Source organism: Sminthopsis crassicaudata, chromosome 1 (assembly GCF_048593235.1).
Source record: "Sminthopsis crassicaudata isolate SCR6 chromosome 1, ASM4859323v1, whole genome shotgun sequence".
NCBI lineage: Eukaryota > Metazoa > Chordata > Mammalia > Dasyuromorphia > Dasyuridae > Sminthopsis > Sminthopsis crassicaudata.
The window spans coordinates 604,881,873-604,902,671 of record NC_133617.1 but is presented as its reverse complement, the minus strand read 5'-3'; the positions used below and the strand labels follow the sequence as shown (position 1 = coordinate 604,902,671).

Sequence of the window (20,799 nt, the reverse complement as noted above, 5' to 3'; positions counted from 1 at the left end):
GTTCATTCCTACCAGCTATGTGCAGCACCCCTGGAGTAACTCCCTAGATTTATTGGATTCTCAGGGAACTCTACTTTGTTGTGGGTGGTAACAATCTTCTCATTAGTCTAGGATTTTACTGTGTGGATTTATCCAGTCAGATCTTATTTTTGTTCCCACTTGCTTAGGAGACTTTTTCTCTTTATCTCATTTTTGCTGTTTATGTTATTCAAATTTTCTTGCATAGTTAGAACATATATTTAATGGAATTAGAAAAAGAGAAATAAAATGTAAGCTTCCAGCCTGAGTAACTGGAAAGACTTTAGTACCTGCAACTGAGGAATGGGTTTAGGCAAATGATGAGTTCAGTTTTGAACAAGTTGTATTTGAGATATCTATTACAACATCCAGTTAGAAATCTCCAATAGGTAGTTGGTGATATGAGAACTTTGAAGAGAAACTAAGGTTAGATACATACCCACACACTCATACCCACATATATGTATATGTGTGTATATAGAAAGATATATATATATATATATATATATATATATATATAAATATGTAAATGTGTGTGTGTATATATATATTCTGCACAAATAATGGTGAGAAAAGAGAAGAGGGTCCAGATAAGTATTGGAATATACTAGAATTAGGAGTCAGGATATGCAGGCAAAGTTTTGTGCTGTTGGTGGTAGTTTGTAAAATAATGGCTATGGGAAAAATTCTTTTTTAAAATACTCTTAGGTGAGCACATCACTGCTGGACAAGGCATAATATTGTTTTTCCTATTTTATGGTTGAGAAACAATTGCCCAGGGTTTCATAGTTAGTCATTATCAGAACAGGGTCTAGGATGACTTCCTCTTTTTTCCCTCAGAGTTCTTAACATTTTTTTCACAGTCACACAACCAGGCCTATGGCTGAACTACTGAACCATCACCAGCATTTGGGCTTTTATTTTGCCACTGAACTCTAATGACTTTGGAGGAGAGAATGAGGCTGATGAATTTGTACAAGCTCTTCCTCACTAACACCCAATGTTCAAGCAAGTCACCCTCATGATCTATTATTAGTCTAGAAGAGCAAAGGACAAAAAACAAGAATCAAACCAATCAAGTTTCTCTTTTGGACTGGCTGGGGTTGAAATTCAAATTAACAGCGCTCAAGGTTCTAGAGACAAAGCATCAGACTATAATTAAAGGAGGAGAGTCTTAGTGATGTTGTTGAGGAGTAACAGCTCTCCATTTCTCCTCTCTACTCTTAGATCTCAGAATTCTTGCCTTTCTTGATCCAGCTGCTTGAACTTTCTTCATCCAGTAGATTCATAGTCAGATCTGTGGTAGGGAGACTCAAATATTAATGTAATTTTTCTCTCTGACAACAGAAAAAGAATAATAAAAATGAATGGTTTAGTATTTATAAAGTTTTTCTTCTAGGATAAGACTAGACGATAATTCATCCAAATTTTCTTATGTCCATTTTATAGAGAAAACTCACCTTCTGCAAAGTTAAATGATTTGCAGGAATTTGCTGCAAGATCACACTATTAGGAAATATAGGAAATATTATGATTTTATTTTCATCAGAATGGGTTTTCTCAACTCAGAAAATAATCATCATTTTCCCAGGGACTAACAAAGCAACCCAATTGTTCTCCAATTTATCCTCTACTAGAAATAGGATGAGATTATTCAAATTATTTAAAGATATTAGCACTTTGCACTAGGGCTCACTCTCATTTCGCTGAGGTCTGTGTCATTTAATGGAACATGGAGAATGAAGCTTCATTCCAAGGGAAGATACAAAATACTCTACCTGCTTTCGGCCTATTTGGCAGAGGCTTCTCAGTCTTTGGAAAGTTTAGACATGTAACGGAAGGACCCAGCTCCTCAGTATGGAACATATACCGACATCCCCTAATTGGCTCCAGTCTGTTAAACATTTTATGAATAGAAATTGTTGGTTAGCTGTAGAGGTATAGTTGGGTTGCATTTAAAAGGCATTAACTAAAGAGAGGCTCTTTGTCTTTTTTTCTTTCTTTCCTGACTATATTTGAGAGAGTGTGTAATGGTTTGGATGGGAAAGGCTTCATTTCTCTCCATGTTGGGGCTGATATGTAGCTCCTTTCTTTGCTCTTCTTGGGGGTTTTTAGGTGAGACGGCTACAACCCTGTGTGCTTCCAAAAAGGTGATTGTGGCAAGTCATAAATGACTTGGAATTAGAGTCCATATTGGGAGTGACTATGCTAAATTTGGAAGTGAACTTGGTTTATCAAATGCTTGACAGAAATTGCTTTAAATTTGAATCCACTCTCTTGAGAGACCACTATCCTTCCCAATACCTTTAAGGAGTTATAACTTCTATATTCCTTATATATTCAAAGTAAATATTCCTTAGTAAAATCAAAATAAAATAAAATAATAAAAATGAGAAGATACTATGTGTAATCGCAGAAATCTCAATTTAAACAAGCTATTAATCTGAACACATCAAGATTGATTAAATGCTATCTCACTATTTCCTTATTTATCAGCTTCAATATCAACTCCTGATTGGCCAATTTTATTTTGTCCTTTCTACTCTTCCAAATAGAGTTCTCCTTAGCAAACAAAAGCACAATAAGAGTTGAAGAGCTCTGATTCCTTTCTGCTGTCTGAACATTGTCCCATTTACCTGGAATAGTTGTTCTATCCCCTTTGTAAGGTGTGTCTTCCTTCCCCTTCTCCCCCAATACACAAAGTAGTCTGTGAGAATTGTATTAGTTTCTACAGTTACAAAAATTAAATTAGAGAAATAAAACTTAAATTAAAAAATGAAAATGAAATCTAAAGGTTACAAAACTTAAAGAGGAAAGCCATAACTTAGAATAAGAAACACAGCCAATGGGGAATCAGGGAATGGACTGAACTACATCTAAATAAGGTGAATGCCAAGAGTAGAAGTAATTAGGGGAAGAGACTCACATGGAGAAATTAAGCTCTCAGTCACTAGGGAATCAGGGATAGACTTGTTTTTTGGGGAAAGGGTATAAAAAGTCATGTTTGATTGATTCTAAGATGTACCAGTTTCCAGACACCTGGTCTTGTAAGATCATGAATAAAAATCCTCTATAGAGTACTTGGTTAGACCTGTCTCTTACATAGAACTATCCCTTCTTTGAGGTTCTTCTTTTCTCCCATGTATAATACAAATATTATACTGATGGGGGTTGAGGTCCCTTTAAGATCCCTTTCTGATTCCCCAACCCCCATGGCTGATCTTTGATTTACAAATCTTGGTCACCAGGCTTTCCCCAGCACCCACCAGATCTGAAAACCCCCACAGTTTTTTCCTTACCTGAAAACCCATTGAATTCTATTCAATGCTTCCTTACCTGAAAACCCATTGAATTCTATTCAATGCTGACCCTGGCTGAAAAACCTGCCAGGAGCTTGGGACTCCACCCACCTTCAACATCACCTAGAGTCCCCATTATAAAAGGGGATACTTTGGAGTCCATGCTTTGCAGAAGTCCTAAGCATGGCATCCTTATGTCGGTCATGCCAAGGGTTTCTGCCCACCGGACCTAATCCGGTGCCCTTTTATCTCTATCCTCAACTTTACTAACTATACCTTACTTCCAAATCCCTACAATAAACCCTTTTTATCAATCTAGATTTTCAGGCCTGTAAATTCATTTACAGGAGACTCTGCACCATTATGGGACTATCTTTGCGCTGACCCAAGAGGGGTTCCCCTTTCCCTAACTCTCATCAATACGCTCTACAGCTGTCCTACTGTCCTTATTTGAGTAGTAGGATTTTTGACTAGGCATAGCATTAAAAAAAAAAGGAACAGTAAAACAATATCAGTATAACTCCTTGTTGGGGCTTTTTTGAGTCTATTTACCCTCCTTTGAAAATGTATTATTCAAAGTCTGAAGTAGTCAAAGATCCATATTAATGACTACCATGATTGAGTTCCACTTTGCATGTCACTGTAAATTCAACTGGATCCCCAGTTGCTACTGTGCTGAGAATCACAGGATGAGAGTTCTTCCAGAGTATCTTCTTTGTCTTAGCATCAAGTATTGATCTTTTGCCTTCTCAAATCTCTTTGCCACTCAAAGGAGTGAGGAATTAAAGAAACTTAAATTGTGTATTTCCTAGAACTCCTGGGCCTAGAGTGATTCTTATCTCAAAGAAACCAAGGACTTTCAGATTTTAAAAGAGTAGAAGGTGGTTCATTGTATTATTATGCATTGATTTCTAGTTGAGTGCTTTTAATGTCTTATTAATTAAGTTTGCTGTTGTACTTGTAAGTCTCCAGAAGACTGCTCTACTCTCAAAGATTCTAGTGTATCCTATAAGTCTGATGTCTTACTATTAAAGTTGACAAGCTCCTATGGGTTTGCTTCCATTTAATAGTAATCCAGTAAATACAATTAGCTCTTAGTGAAGGTATTAACTAAGATGGTATATAAAAATGGAAAGAGAATAAGAGTTCGATTGGCACATACTATGTGCTAGGTTCTTTGCTAAGCACACAGATAGTATTTACTAGCATTATCTTACTTGGAACCATTCCTATTTTAAAATTGAATAAACTGAGGCAAACAGATGTAAAGTGACCTGCCGAAGGTGGCAGTAAGCATCTGAGGCCAAATTTGAACTCAGGTGTTTGTGCCTCTGGACCTAGTACTCTATCCACTATTTTCCCTAAATCTCAAAAAAATACAAAAGAAGGGAATCTTCATTTTACAGTTGAGGAAACCAAGGCAGACAGAGTAAGTGATTCTTCTGGGATCATATAGTTAGGAAGTATCTGAGGCTGAATTTGAATCCAGATCTTCTTGACTCCAGACCTAGCATTGTATCCAATCTGCCTCTCTATATGGGGGTATGTAGCAATATATTCACTTTTTTTTTAGGGGAAAGGAGAAAAAAAATCCCCTCTTACTACCAACAATTTTTCAACTTCTGCCTTTCTCCTTAATTCTTGAACTTTCTGACTGTGCAACTATCTTCAAAGTTTAGCTATTTAATCAACCAAAGATGCGATTAATTTTATTTTGTTTGCTTACCAATGGCTGTCTACTAAAGGGGTCATCCATCACATGATAACAAATTGCTACCCTATCAACACTTCATGTGTCTTTATCTTATGATTATATCAGCTGAGATGGGAGAGCACCAAATATCTTTGTCTTCCTTGTGTTACATATTCTTTGACAAGAGGCTACATATAGTATCAAGCGAGTCTCAATGTTTCTCCAGGGTAAAATCTATCAAGTTACCTGACATAGTAAAACTTGCTTGTGCAGAAGTATGTAAGGTTTATATATGGGTGAAAGCTCAGAGCTAGTTTTAATTTGATAAATCTATAAAAACACATATTAAAAGTATGTTCTGGCTCCACTCTCTCAAGACCAGGTCTATTGTGTCTCCCCTTCAGGTTTCAGGTGGATCTTTTTTTTAACTTGTGCTTTCTATTGATGATGTTTTCCAATTGTCAGGTGGGAAGGGGTGATGACAGTAATAAGCTTTCTGGTTCTATTTGACCACTTTATATTGCTTACTTTTTACAAAGGAATATGTACTTCAAAAATATAGCAAGAATATAAAAATATTTTCCCCAATATTTTAGTGATATTACCTCTTTTTCCATCCTAGTTTCAAGGAGTGAGGAAGATTAGGTTTAAAACTTAGCTTAGTTACTACATAGTTATTGTTCCCACCTCATGGTCAAAAGTAGCCTTGCTATTAAATGAATTCTTCCAAAGAGTTGGGGTCCTGAATGTCATTCCTTATGAGGTGCGAGAATTGAGGGTAAGAGATCCCCTCTGGTCGATGTTGAAGATCCTTGAAAAAAAGAATTCAAAAATTGGAAGTCTCTAGCAAAAGGGGATTTATTTGCACTAAGAAGACAGTTTGTTAGGAAGACAGCTTTCTTCCCCTTCCTCCTTCCTTCCTTCCTTCCTTCCTTCCTTCCTTTCCTTTCCTTTTCTTTCTTTCTTTCTTTCTTTCTTTCTTTCTTTCTTTCTTTCTTTCTTTCTTTCTTTCTTTCTTTCTTTCTTTCTTTCTTTCTTTCTTTCTTTCTTTCTTTCTTTCTTTCTTTCTTTCTTTCTTTCTTTCTTTCTTTCTTTCTTTCTTTCTTTCTTTCTTTCTTTCTTTCTTTCTTTCTTTCAAGACAGCTTTCTTAGTGGACAAGGTCCTGTCAGGACTATTGCAAAGGTGGGTTGACACTGAGGAAAAAAATATCTTTATCAGTGGGCTAAATCCAGAAGGGCAAATAGCTCCTGATTAGAAGTTAGCAAAAGATGAGTTAAGAAAACAGTGCACTACACTTTCTTAGCTGGCAAACTCCTGATTAGGAATTTGGCAAAGATTCAGGGTTCAGAATCATCTCATATTAGCCTTCTAATCAGGGTTTGCCCAGGCCCTGAGCTGGGAGCAGATCAAGGGACTAATCTTCAATTCAATAGAGGGCACTGATTATGTCTCTAACCATGATCTCCAATTGAATGAGATTACTTATCACGAATGGGTGTGGCCCCTCTCAGAGACTGGGAGAGTTTGAGGCTCAGGAATACCCTCCCCCACAAGGGGTACATTAGGGCCCTTCTAAAGGTTAAAGGGGGACACAATTTACATCATTTCCCCCTTCAAGCCCCCCCCCCCAAATTCATTTGGGAGCAAGATCTCATCTCCTGGAGCTGCTTTAAGCTGACAGGGGTCATATCGCTGGCCCTACCCAATGAGTTCAGGACTGAAGAGGGGAAATGAGTGAGTCCAATGCTGAATGTCAGAATCAGGTCTCAGGTGATTTCAGGTTGACCAAGTGGTTGGAATTTCATGACTTAGAGTCTGGAAGAAGCACCTCTCACAAGTTTACTAAAAATCCAAGGACTAAATATGAGCAAAAGAGAAAGAATAAACAAAAGTGTAGTTAATATATAGGTTACTAGGGACAGGAACCAGGAACCAGAAACCCACTCAGAGGAAGGCTGGGGGAGGGAGGGAGATGAGGCTATTATAGATACTTCTCATCCAAACAGCTTTCCTAGGATAGATACCAAAGAATGTTTTTTTCCCAAATTCTTGTTTTTATTTCCTCAAAGGAGCAGGTGCAATGGGTAGAACATGTGCCCTTCAGTGAGTATGATATCTTTTGGCAAGCGCCTTGATACCTCCTGGGCTTTCTCAGTCCTACAGGAAAAAGCTTCTACCCAGTTAGTAAAAATGTCAGCAAAAACTAGAAGCAACTTGAAACCAATCTCCTCTGGGTACGTGCCCCTTCAGGCTTCAGGAGAGGAGGAGTTTAACAACTAAAAATTGGCTTAAGGGTGTTTGTTCTGGTGGTCTATAAGGAGAGGTATAAGAATCAGGGAGCTGGAAGATCAAAGCCATGAACAGGGCAGCAACCTCAGCAGCTATATCTGCAACCCTATTTCCCTTGGTTTGAAGTGAATCTCCCTTCTGGTGTCCTTTACAAAATATGACTGAAATCTCTCTGGGTTTATGGACAGCCTGTAGGAGCTGTAGAATTTCACCTGCATATTTAATAAGAGAGTTCTTTGCTACCAAAAGTCCCCTTTCTGTTCTGGTAACAATAGAGAATACAGCAGTTACTCAGCACTTGTTCTGTTAGGGAATATAGCAAACCATTAAAGTGAATATGGGACTTGTCAGAGAATGGCTGTCAATGCCATCTGGTGGTTAAACAAAAACTCTTTTCATTGTCTTTATCTTTTCTTGCCAGTCTCAGCTTACTTTGGGTTTCAGCATTCTTGATACTATTCTTACAGTACTGAATAATCCTGTATTCATTGTTATTGCTACTTACCTTTACTTCCATATTCTATATGTCTTCTTTGAATGCAAATTTGTTGGTGACTTCCCAGAGTATTCATATTAATCTCCCTTTTATACCACTCTTTGGAATTATTTCTCTTCAGAATTTTATTTCTGAATGCTTTCTCTCCTTCCTGAGTTGACTTTACTTGTGGAATTCTAATCCATAGGAATCCACTGATTCTTTCTTTGAACTCTGAAATCTGCTCCCCAAATCTGGGTTGTTTGCATATCAGACAATTCTTGATTTTCTACTCTGCTATCACAAAAAAGTGACATAAAGTCAATCACTTTCTACAAAGATTCCCCAACAACTAGTTAAGCCTTGAAAATCACATTCAGAATAGATTGTCCCATAGCTAGTTCCTTCATATGGAAGAAAGACAAGATTATTAAGATAAAACACAAAATGGTTAATTGTTTGATAGATGATGGGAGAAGGAGGTAGGGATTTTAGGATTTTAGGAATATAGTTAAAATTCTGCTTGGAAATTTGTTCTACTAGGACTTGTTCTATATTGGGCAGGGCACTTCATTTTACCATGGTTTCTACCATCTCCAGCTTTTGGATCAATTGAAATCTTGGGCTTGGGGTATTGCTATGTTCTTTTAGAAATAATCAGAGCCCATACCTATATAAAGAAGTGGGAGTCATAATCCTGAAGTCTGCTGTCTTCCAAGCAGGACACTAGCTCCAGATGCTAAGCTCTGTCTCAAGTGATAGCCACTACTGGTCTCAATTACTCTGCTGGAATCTATTTAGTGTTATATTTTTGATGAAGAAGCCATTGTCACTTTGGCTAGGAGGTGAGAGTGGGATGAAAGTTGGGGAAGGGGAGAAGGGAATAAGAGGGGGGGAAATCCTTTTCCTTGACTCACTGCTTTCTATTAGAGGCCCAAGTTTGCGAGAGCTATATTCTTTCTTTAAAGCTGGCTCTTTTCTTGACTCTGCAGATTCTTTTTTTTAAATTTTATACTCTCTGGAAGGCTAGATACAACTGTAGGAGGCCAGTAGTACTCTGTCCATAAGGGCCAAGTTTCTTCACTTTCATATGTAAATGAACAAATCAAAGTCTGGGAAAAGGGACACACCCTTTACTACTTCTAGGTGGTTTGAAGTTGAAAAGAAACACATCTTTTACAAGATGTAAATTAATTAAAATTTGAAAGTAGCTAGCCCTTACACCTCATTCTCACCCTTACTTGTCTGTCCTTTACTACCTGCAAATGCATTTTCTCTCAATCTGAAATCACTATAAAATTCTACCTCAACTTTTGGGGGGTCAAATTAATGGACATTTATCAAGCTTTTAAGTGCCAGGTACGGTGCAAAGCATTGGGAAAAAATAATGCTTTAAACCCAAAATTTCATCAAGTGGTTTGGTAAACCCCATTGATGTGGGGGAGAGAGTCTTTGAGTAACCTTTTCTTACATATATCTGTTATCAAAATGATATTCCTAAAGTGAAAATCTGACCACAACACTCTCCCTACTGAATAAACTCTAGTGGTTCTCTCTTAACTCTGGTTTGAATATAAAATTCTTTGCCTTTTAAAACAATTAATAACTAGGCCTTTTCCACAGAACACCCCAATATACATTTTTACTGGCTATGCTCCATATCTGGAATTTCCCTATTTATCTTCACCTCCTGGTCTCAATTAGAATCTCACTTTCTGAAAGAAGTTCTGAGAGAATATTTTCCCAATAATTATTTAAATTTTTTTAAAATAAGTTTTTGATAGCTCCTGTTTCATACATTATCATAGCTATCTAAAGTATCTCTCCCCTTATTCTTCCCAGAGAGACAACCCATATAACAAAAAAGTATTTTTTTTAAAGAGGGAAAAAATTAACATAATTCATCCATAATTGAACAAGTGTGAAACATGAACCTCCAAATCTCCAGGAAGGAGTGAGTTAGGAGTAGCATTCTCTCATATTTCTTCAAGTTCTACTTGATCTTTATAATTTTGTTACATTCACTTTTGATTTTTTAGTGTATAATTCTTTCCATGTAAATTATTAGAATTATTCTGTATATTGTGTTCTTGGTTCTATTTACCATTATATAGCAGTGATGAGATCTTCAATGTTAGGTGTGGATAGTAGAGAAAGTGATAAAAATTAATTACTGAGACAGGCAAGGAAAAGGCTCTGATAGAGATCAATTTAGTTCCATGATCCCACCCTTTGGGGAGTTTGTCCAGTCTGAAATCCAAGTTATGTCAAATCCCTGAGACTCACCTGTAGCGGTCTTAAGCAATCTCATCTTGCTATGCCCTGTCAGAAATCCCATAAAACTGTACATGTAAAAACAATTTTTAACTTTTGTTTAAAAATTTATTTTAGTTCCAATTTTTCTCCCTCCTTTTTCTTGTGTGGGACAAGACCACAGGCTCAAATAAATAAAATACATTAAGGAGATTTCTCAAGGCAAAAGCAGAAAGGAATTTTATTACGATCTCGAAAGAAAGGGCTTCTCTTTCCCCACAAGTAGTGGGGCAAGGAGAGACAAGGCCTTGTTAACAGACAAGAATTATAAAGGGGCCTGGGCTAACATTCCCTATAGGCTGAATCTTTGCCCTGATTAGCCAGGACAAATGACCTCACATTCTTAAGTCATAAATGAGAAAAAACGTTCAACCCAACTACATGGATTAATTAGATTAGAAAAAGGAGAATAAAAAACAATGGACTTCAATAACACAGTTGTGATAAAATAGAAAACAAAAATTACCTAGGGAAAAAAATTTATTTACCTGAACAAAAAGAGCTGATATATTTTTTTCCTATAAATAGGTCCTTTTCCATTTTTTGCTGAAGTTATCTCAATATCTTTTTTTGGCTTTTTATCCAAGTATAACACACATTATATCATAAATAAATTGGATAGTTTTATATCCCATAATCTATCTATGTCTTTAAATTGTTTTTCTTGTCTTATTGCTCTTGTTAGCATTTCCAGCACTATATCAAATAATAATGGGGAAAGTAGGTATTTTTGTTTCCCTCCCAAAAAATGTGTTCCCATTGTAATATTATGCTTGCTTTTGGTTTTCAGTAGATGCTTTTTATAACTGAAAAAAAAAAGACCCCCTTTGCCTATATTTTGTAAGCTTTTTAACATTAAAGAGTGACATAATTTGTCAAAGGCTTTTTTCTATGTCTTTTGAGATGATCATGTAATTTTAAATGTTTTAGTTTTTAATACAATTATGTTGATTGTTTTCTTTTTTTTTATTCAATAGTTTTTATTTACCAGATATACGTATGGGCAATTTTACAACATTGACAATTGCCAAACCTTTTGTTCTAATTCCTCCCCCACCCCAAGATGGCAGGTTGACCAATACATGTTAAATATGTTAAAGTATAAATTAAATACAATATATGTATACATGTCCAGACAGTTGTTTTGCTGTATAAAAAGAATCAGACTTTGAAATAGTGTACAATTAGCCTGTGAAGGAAATCCAGAATGCAGGTGGACAAAAATAGAGGGATTGGGGATTCTATGTAGGGGTTCATAGTCATCTCCCAGGATTCTTTCACTGGGTGTAGCTGGTTCAGTTCATTACTGCTCTATGTTGATTGTTTTCTTAATGCAGCACCATTCTTATATTCCTTGTATAAATTCCATTTGATCATAATGAATAATTTCTTGGATAAATATTGTAGTCTGACAGGGTTTTGTTTAAAATTTTTGGATCAATATTCTTTAACAATATTAGCTTATTGTTTTTCTTCTATGTTTTTATCTTTTCCTGTTTTTCTCATAAAAGGATTCTGATAGGATGCTTTCTTTTTCAGTTTTGAGAATAATTTGAACAGTATGAATACTAATTTTTCCTTAAAATTTGGATAGAATTTTGTGTATCAAAATCAGGAATTTTTTCTTTGCTCATCTCTTTATGGCTAGATTTATTTCCTTTTCTGAGATCAGGTTATTTAAGGTCTATGCCAGGTCTTCTGATAGTTTGTCTAATTTATATTTTTGAAGACATTTCTCTATTTCTTTTGTATTTGCAATTTTGTTAGCATATGATTTTGTTTGCTATGTTCTGATTATTAGTTTTGTTTCTTCTGATTTTATTTTGAGATGTGTGTTTGTGTATGTGTATATTTTAAAAGCACCATGTTTTAATTTTATTTATTGTTTTTATGGAAGTTTTGTTTCCAATTTGTTTATTTCTCACTTAATTTTTAAAAATCATTTCCTCTTTTGTGCCCATTTTAGTTTACCTGTTAGTTTTTCAATTTTTAAAAATGTATATTCAGTTTATTAGTCTCTATTTTTCTATTTTATAAATTTTTGTTTGTAGGATATTATTTTCCCTCATTAGGATTGCTTTAGCTACATCACTGCAATTTTGATATGTTACTTCATCATTATATGTTTTTAACATAATTTTTATTTCTATAATTTGCTTTTATGATTTGTTCTTTGGCATTATTTAAGAATTCATTATTAAGTTTCCATTTGGGTTTGTGTCTTTGTTTGTGGTCCCTGAATAATGACTATTTTTATTGTGTCTATAAAGAATATTTTAATTATTTCTTTTACATATTTTTACAATAGCTCTGCAACCACATACATTGTGCATTTTTATAAAAATTTAATGTGGCACTAAAAAATATGTAAATTCTTTTGTAGTCCCATTTAAAAGATGTGATATTTCAACTCTAGCTATTCTAGTAACTTGTCATTTCAGGATTCTCCCTTTTGCATATCTTCTATTAGACTTATTTTAGACTTGAAAAGAGCTATTGAAATTTCTAGTCACTATTGTATTACTGCCTTTGACTTCTTTTAGCTTAATACTTCCAAATGTTAAGATATTCCGAGTCTCTAAATTTATTTTGCTGTTAGGTTCTTCTCAGTATGGTGTAGTTTTTTTTTTTTTTTTACATGTTGAATATGTCATTTGAATGTATCTTTGTCAGATTGCATGATTGCAATTCCTATTTTTTTGGATTTATTTGTTGCAGAGTAAATTTCTTTTCTACCCCTTCAGTTTTATTTTGTATATGTCTTTATTTTTCAAAATATTTTTGAAGCAATGCATTATAGGGTTTTTTAAAAATCAGTTTTGTTTTACTGAATTGTTTAATCCATTCACACTTAAAATTATGAGTTGGGTTTATATTTTTCTCTTTTTAGAATATAACACAATTTATGTTTTTGTCTCTAGTTTTTTTTTAAGTTATGTTTTCTCCTCCCCCCTAGAATAAGCAATATGTTCCTTAAGCTACTTTAGTTTCACCTTTTGTAAGGTGGCCCTATTCCCATTGGGTCTCTTCTCTCTACCTCTGGTCCAACCTCTTCTTATTTGTTACACCTTTCCCTTTGGGCTTTGCATATTATTTCTTCTTTATTTCCTGATTTTGCCTAATATGTGATTATTCCTTCTTCCTTTTTTCTACTCAAACAAATAGACTACCCTTACTTTCCTCCCCATCAAGTAGTTCTGGTCATGAGTTTTTTATTTCTTTTTTTGGTGCCTCTTTGTAGAGAGGATTTTTTTCTCTTCATCATCCATTCTCTCTTTCTATATACTCTGGACCCTAAATTGTGGTTAATAACCATTACAATCATCTAGTCTCTCTATTTTCTGCATTTCTCATACAATCAAAACTAAGGTATCTGTTCTGGGCTTTCCCTGTTAGACAGTTTCTGCCTTAAAACCCTGTAGATTCCTCCTTTTCATTGGGCCTCTCATCCAGAAAAATGCCAATTTTTGCAGCTGTCAGAGAGTACATTACCCTATAGTAACCTCCTATGCATCACATCACTGATGATGTAACCCATCGTTGATCTATATAACTTTCTCTCCCTCCCCCCTTACCATTTGTCTTAAAAACTCTTCCCTGGGCCATACCTTTTCACTTCCCTAGATGCCAGTTTCCCAGAAGTTCAAATTCCATCTTCACAGAATATCTCTCTTCATCCTAGGAGCATTTATCAGTGAAACCTCTTCCCACCACCAAAGCAAAGTATACTTCTCACACCTTCTTTCTCCCACCCCAATCTCTTCATCCATTTCCCTAAAGGCTTTTCTCACTTTCCCCCCTTTGCTAGTCCTAGATTTAAGTCCTATTCTCCTCTAGGTTCCTGTTCTTATTAACTTCTTTCCCTTTCCCCAAATATTTTCTCATTTTGTAATGTAGTCATAAGGAAACACAGGAGTACACATACACGCTCTGATTCATCTATAATCAGGATCTCATAAGGTTCTATCCATAAGACTTTAGGATTGTTTCTTCACTATTATCTCAACTGGACTTTTCTTTGTGTCCATTTAGAAAGAAGTTTCTTACCAGTCTCTTTGCTGTCACTCTGCTGCGGTGCAGTACTTGACTGATGTACTTATTCACCTCTTCTACATTTTTGTTGTCTGGGATATTTGAAAATCAAATAATTTCTTATCTTTAGTTTTCTTTCTGTTAGGATTCTTATAAGGAATTGATAGACAGTGGAATTGATAGAGATAATAGTTATCTAATTTAGCATGGTTCAGTATGATTGATTTAATCGTACAAGGAGATGTTATGGGCCAGAACTTGAAACAAGGTACTGAGTAGAATTGAGGAGACAATGGTTAAATCTAGTTTAGCATTGATTTAATCCTACAACAAATAATGGTTTCCTAGTGATGTCATGATTGGTGTGTACTCAGTGTGGAGCATATAACCAAGAAGCTCTCAGGGCCAGATAGATTCATCCCATCTTCCACCTTTGTGCTGGCTGGAGACATTCAGAAGGAGCTAGAGGCAGAAGCTGGCAGAAGCAAAAGACTAGCAATAAGAGCTCTTAGAACCAAGGAAAGAGTTAGGCCTCTAAGAAAGCTAATAATAGTATTTTCATCTTTTTTTTTTGTTGTTGTTTATTTGCCTTTTTTTTTTCCTCTTTTTTTCTCCCCTTTTAATCTGAGTTTTCTTGTGCAGCACAATGAATATGGAAATATACTTAGAAGAAATTAAAAAATTAATTTAAAAAATTTTAGAAGAAAAATTAAGTTTATATTGTATTGCTTGCTGTCTTGGGGAGGGAAAGAGAGAAAGAGAGATGGAGAAAAATTTGTAAAACAAGGTTTTTCAAAAGTTAACGTTGCGTGTATTTTGAAAATAAAATACTATTAAATGCTAAACTCCGCCCCCCCCCACAAAAAAAACCCCTTATATAAATATGAGTTGTCTTCATGAGTACCACTAGAATGTTCTCTTCCTTGAAGTCTGTAGGATAGGGTAATGAGGCTGGGCTGAGATAGAGACTACAGGGGTCTAGTGGACATTTGGTTTTCCAGGGGCTAGTTTCATCCTTGTTACTGGTTATTTTTCTTGTGAATTGCGCAATATCATTTCCCACTTTGATTTGTTTTCTCATCTTTAAATAAATTTCATCAGTGCACTATGTTCGATGTTTAACAACCAGATTCTGAGGGGAAAAAAGTACTTACAACATACTTTTAAATGTAATCTCATTATTAACATTTCCTCATTATTTTTTCGAATCTGGACAGTCAATATGCTAAGTCAAGTTGTAATATGTAGTTTTTGTCAATGTCAAGCGGGACAAAGGATGCACATTAAACATTTGAAGAGTCCATAGTAAAACGCTCCAGCGCAGCAATACAAGCATCTTTGGATGGCAAAGGATTTGTCAATTTGGGGAAAGAAGTTGAAAGCCTGGGGCAGGCCCCTTCACTTCTGCTTAGAACTACATTTCCCAACAGGCATTTCGCGCATAGGCTTCCGGCACAGTACTGAAGGGCCATCCAGTAAAGCGGCAGGACCTCGCTATCACAGTGACGTCTTCGTTTCTGCACCGTCGGGTGGTTCCCTGGCTTCTAGTTCTCTCCCAGAGGAATTTTAGTCATGTAGAAAAGAAGCGGGGGCGAAGTGATGGAGGGGGGGCAGATAAAATCTTCTTTGCTATTTCCGACTACTGTTCTTATTCATTTATTTTATTGATTATTATTTATACTGTTCTGGTCTCCTAGCCTCTACTTCACTGGCCTCCTAGAGCCAGACCCAGCCCGGGGGCGCAGTGCTGCGCATGCGCACTCTCAGTTAGAAGCGAGGAGGGCCTCCGAGGGAAGCCGGGAGATCAGAGCGCGCGAGCGCGGGAGGGTGAGGGAAGCGAGCGGGGTTGCGCGCTGGCGAGTTAAGCCGAGCAGAGCCGAGCGGAGCCGAGCCGCCGTCGTGCAGGGGGTTTGCCTGAGCTTGTGCTCCAGTGCCCAGGCGGGTAGCAGTTTGCCGGGCTAGGCAGCGCTCCTTTCTCCCGCCATGGCTGCGTTGCGCTACGCGGGTCTGGACGACACTGACAGTGAGGACGAGCTGCCGCCGGGCTGGGAGGAAAGGACCACCAAGGACGGCTGGGTGTACTTCGCCAAGTAAGGGGCTGGAGGGGCCGGGCAGTCGCCCCCGCCCGACCTCTGACCTCCGAGGCCGCCACCCTCGCGCCGCACCGTCTGCCTGCCCCTGCAGACCGACCCTTCCCGCCTCCCGCGGTGCCCCTTACCCCTCGCTGCGCCCCTCCCCTTACCACGCTGGTGCCCGCCGCTCCTGCACGTTCCTGCAGCCGGGAGCTCACGCACACTTCCCCACCGACACTAGTGCACACGACTGCGCCACCGCTCTCCTTCCCTCCCACATTTACGCGCTCCTGCGCACGGGAGCCCTCGCACACTTGTGCACACTCATGCACGTGCCTAAGTGACTGCTCTTATGTGCACACCTGTGCACACATGCACGCGCTAGTGCCCACACTCTGGCACAACACTTAACCCACAGTACCAAGGGATCCTCTCCAAGTCTGTGATTTGGTGATTCCGCCTCCATTCTTATGCTCTTTCTCTTGTCAGCTATCCCACTGTGCTCTGCTCACTCACAGAAACTTCCTCCTTTGCACTATAAATACATAGTCTTACACACAGTTCTACATGAACTGTTCCAGTAATGAACAATAGATATTGTCATATCCCTTCACCTGAAATTAACATTTCCATACCACTGTGATATGTTGCCTAATTTAAACCTCACCACAACTCTTATTTTACTGATGAGGAAACTGAAGGAGACAGTGATTAAGTAACTGTCCAGAGTCACTCATCTTGTGTCTGAGGCCACGTTGGAAATCAAGTCTTCCTTGCTACTAAGCCCAGTGCTCTATTCATCGAGCCCTCCACTTTGTATAAAGTCCTCTATTAAAAGTGGTCTCAAAGGAGTTTCTCAGTCTAGATTGTGACACATACACAGTCATCCTGTCACATAACACCGTAGAGTCATAATAACTGAAGAGAGACAGATCTAACCCAATCCTGTCTATGTAAGTAGTGATAGAGGGAGAAAGGAAGTGAATTCTCCAAAATCACCGGGTTAGACAATGGTAGCTTGACTGGTAAGTCAAGCTTTCTGTCTTCTAGCTCTTTTCCCACTTCCACACTGAGTGCTTTCATCCACCTATAACATCCCATAAAGGCTTGCCCATTCACTTTCATGAATCCATCTTGTCTTCCATTCCCGTTAAGTGTCGGAGGAAAGGAACCTTCTTAGCAATTTGAAGGATTTTCAGAGAACTTTTACTTTTCCCTCTTACTTTTCCTAGTGCTGTTGTAGTCTGTCCCATACTTAGAACGAATTTCTTCTCTTTAAGTGTTAGCTAACGGTGCTTTCGTTGGAATCTACTAGGAAAAAGTCTGCCTTTTTTGCTGCTTGTCTTTAGAAGTACTGACTTATAAATCTCAAGAGCATCTTGCCACTTTTCCGTCTTCGAGGATGTTTTCAGTGATGTTAGGGGGAATTCTCGCTATAGTTTAATATTTTACCTTTTTCACAGGGATATTACCTGTTAATGATTTGGAATTCTTAGTGTCATCCTAAACAATAAGTTGTTACATTTCCCCCTGCCCCTCCCCCCCACTCCATTACTTTCCCTTGGAAAAACATTGTAGATTCTGTTCCCTCAGTCCTCTAGAATTTCACTTGTCACTCTTTTATGATTTAAAAAAAATTTTTTTTGGAGGCATTCAGGTTAATTGTCACATACTTAATAAGTGTCTGTGGTCATATTTGATCTTAGGTCCTCCTGACTTTAGGGCTGTCCTCTGCATCATCCCCCTTTACTCTTTTATTTTCATGTAAAATCATAAAACTGGGATACAATCTGAAATTTAATTGAAATACAGAAATCCCAGATAATGAAACTTGGCCCAGGGATGAAAGTGAGCAAAAGTGAGGCAACTTGGTTGGATCATAAACCAATGTTGGAGGTGATATTTGAATCCAGTCCATTCTGGCCTTGAAGCTAGTTCTCTGTGCTGCCTTTCAACCTAAAAAAAAAGGCCCAAGATCATAAAATGACAGTTTTACAGGACCTCAGAGGTCATCTAGTCGAATTCTGATATTTTATAAATAAAAAGAGCAGAGAAATTATGAATTGTCCAAGATTACACAGGTAGTGATTAGTAGGCACAGGGATTTAAATTCATATTTAAATCAACCATTGAACCCATGGTGCTATCACCATTTGTTTTTTTTTTTTTTTTTAAACAATAAAAAGGAGTTATTTTTAAAAGAATCAACAAGTAACTCTCAAAACCAGGGGTTCTCAAACTATGGCCCATGGGCCAGGTGTAGCCCACTGAGGACGTTTATGCGGCCTGCAGGGTTATGGCAAATGGGCTGAGGGGCAAAGACAGTGTGAGCTTTTGTTTTTACTATAGTCCGGCCCTCCAGCAGTCTGAGGGACAGTGAACTGGCCCCCTATTTAAAAAGTTTGAGGACCACTGCAAACTTTTACAGGATAATTTGAGAGAAGAGTACTATTCAAAGACTTTTATAAAGGAAAAAGAAACTAGATAATACTTTGTAGCCACTATGGGGCTACATTTATTCTATCAAACAAAAACTTTTTTGTTTTCAGAACACATTTCTCCCAGCTTTTGATGTAAAAAGAGAAGAGAAATTGAAATAAAGATTTATGTATGAGTGTGTGAAACCATGTTGACAGAAAATAGAGCATTAGGCTGTGTATGCAAATATATCTTTTGCTCAAACATTTTTATATTTGAAGTGAAACATTGTATCCTAAGTAGAGAAAAGGTAAATTGCTACTGATTTTAAGTACCTATCCATCTTCAAAACCAGGTATAAGTTGTAATGAAGTTCATTAGAAAAAACCAAAAACATTTTTGTGTTCTTGAAAGCTTTCTTCTGCTGGGCTTAATGTATGGATTTGTTATTTTCATTTATCAATAAAGCATCTCAGAAGTAAGGGAGTTAGCAACTCTTTGAACCTATTTGATGTTGGAACTTGTAGTTATCATAATAAATAGTAGTTTTAACTCACATTTATATAGTATTTATTATTTAGAAAGTGCTTCTCCTACAACAGGGTTTTTTTAAACTTTTTTTGTATCATGGACCCCTTTGCCAGTTGGATGAAGTCTATGGATTTGATGTGCTTTAGAATGTATAAAAGAAAATACATTGGATTACAAAGCAAACCAATTATGTTAAAATATTGTTACCGAAACAAACAAAAAGACTTCAAAGATCTCAGGTTAAAGAATCCCTATGATTTATGGCAACAGTTTCAGCTCTTGTAACTTAATAATTATAACCCTATGTACTTTACTCAAGTGAATTTTCACTCATGGAAAATACAAATGAGGAGGGGGACTGGATTAGATGATCTTTTAATGTAATTTTCATTTCTGAATCCATGATGTTCTGACCAATCCCACAAACTAAGTAGTGCAAGATATCCTTGTTTTACAGAAGAGGAAAAGAGATTGTCAGGTTACTTTGGATCACTAGGCTAGTAAGCAGCTAAGTAAGACTTGAACCTTGGCCTTCTGATTCCTGTTCCTTAGCTTCCCCCCCCCCCCACCCGCCCCAGTATATTAGCCTTCTGGCAGCAGGGTGGAAAGTACATTGGCTCTGGTGTTGAAAGATCTCTGACACTGACAGTATTATTTCAAATAAGTAACTTGGTCTTCTATGACCTCAGTTTCTCTATGTGTAAAAGATTAGATGGCCTTTATGGTCCCTTCCAGTTTCTAGATCTATGATCCTGTGGTTTGGATTGAAGTTTAGCTTAGAAGACGTATGATTTTACATAAATAATTTAACTTATTTGAGTACATTTTGCTCATCTGTAAGATGGAATAATAGCACTTTTATTAGCTACCTGAGAGTTATTGGGAGAGTTAAATTCTATAATATATGCAAATTGTTTTGTCATAGAAAATGATGCTGAAAATTTAACTATTTTTTAGATTTTGTATAATTTTTTATAAGTATGATTTTAAGTCTTATAATTAAAATTAATATTTTTCCCATGTGTAGATTTAAAAAAAAAAAACATTTTATAGATTATTCAGGATATATTTTCTGTCCTAGGCCCACTTTTTTCTACCCTTCAGGGATTTAGTAGTGTGAAAATTAATTTGGATAATAGCCTGGTAAAACCTCAGGTAGGTAAATCTGTTCTCAGAATAAATATATGGTGGCCAAAGCTAACTACAAACAATTATATTTTAATTATCTGTTATTTTTGAAATATCTATGTTGCTGTTCCTTCCCATTTGTTGTTTATATTACTTTTCCCATTTCACAGTATAAGAAAGCTATGTCTACTTAAGCATGGTTTTAATACTTTGATTTTATAGAAGTTCATATGCAATTAACAATTTAATTTTGACATGACAAGCATGCACAGATGGAGAGCTTTCCTTACTAAAAGAGAATACAAATGAAATAACTATGGGTTGAGGATAAACTAAATCATACACTGAGAGTAATTTTAGTTCATATCCATGTCAGATAAATTATTTCTCCTTGAAAGTGGAAAGCTGAATATTCTTATATTTTGAAATAAAATAACTCAGAGGCAAAAAAAATTAATACTTTTCCTTGTAGAATGTTTGCTAGACACTACCTTCTATTTGATATATATTTATATATATAAATTTATTAA

The 20,799-nt window shown here is 36.7% G+C and overlaps 1 protein-coding gene across 4 annotated transcripts in view; it reads left to right on the top strand.

The window, feature by feature from the left end:
- The first annotated feature begins 15,833 nt into the window (after positions 1-15,833).
- WWOX (WW domain containing oxidoreductase) overlaps positions 15,834-20,799 on the top strand; it is a 1,143,641-nt gene continuing 1,138,675 nt past the window's right edge. The window contains exon 1 of one of the 4 annotated variants that reach the window (XM_074282485.1): positions 15,834-16,210. In XM_074282485.1, the coding sequence (XP_074138586.1) occupies positions 16,104-16,210 (107 nt within the window). In that variant the 5' untranslated portion in view covers positions 15,834-16,103. The remainder of the gene's footprint in view (positions 16,211-20,799) is intronic. The other 3 variants (XM_074282486.1, XM_074282487.1, XM_074282484.1) reach the window with 3 other exon arrangements.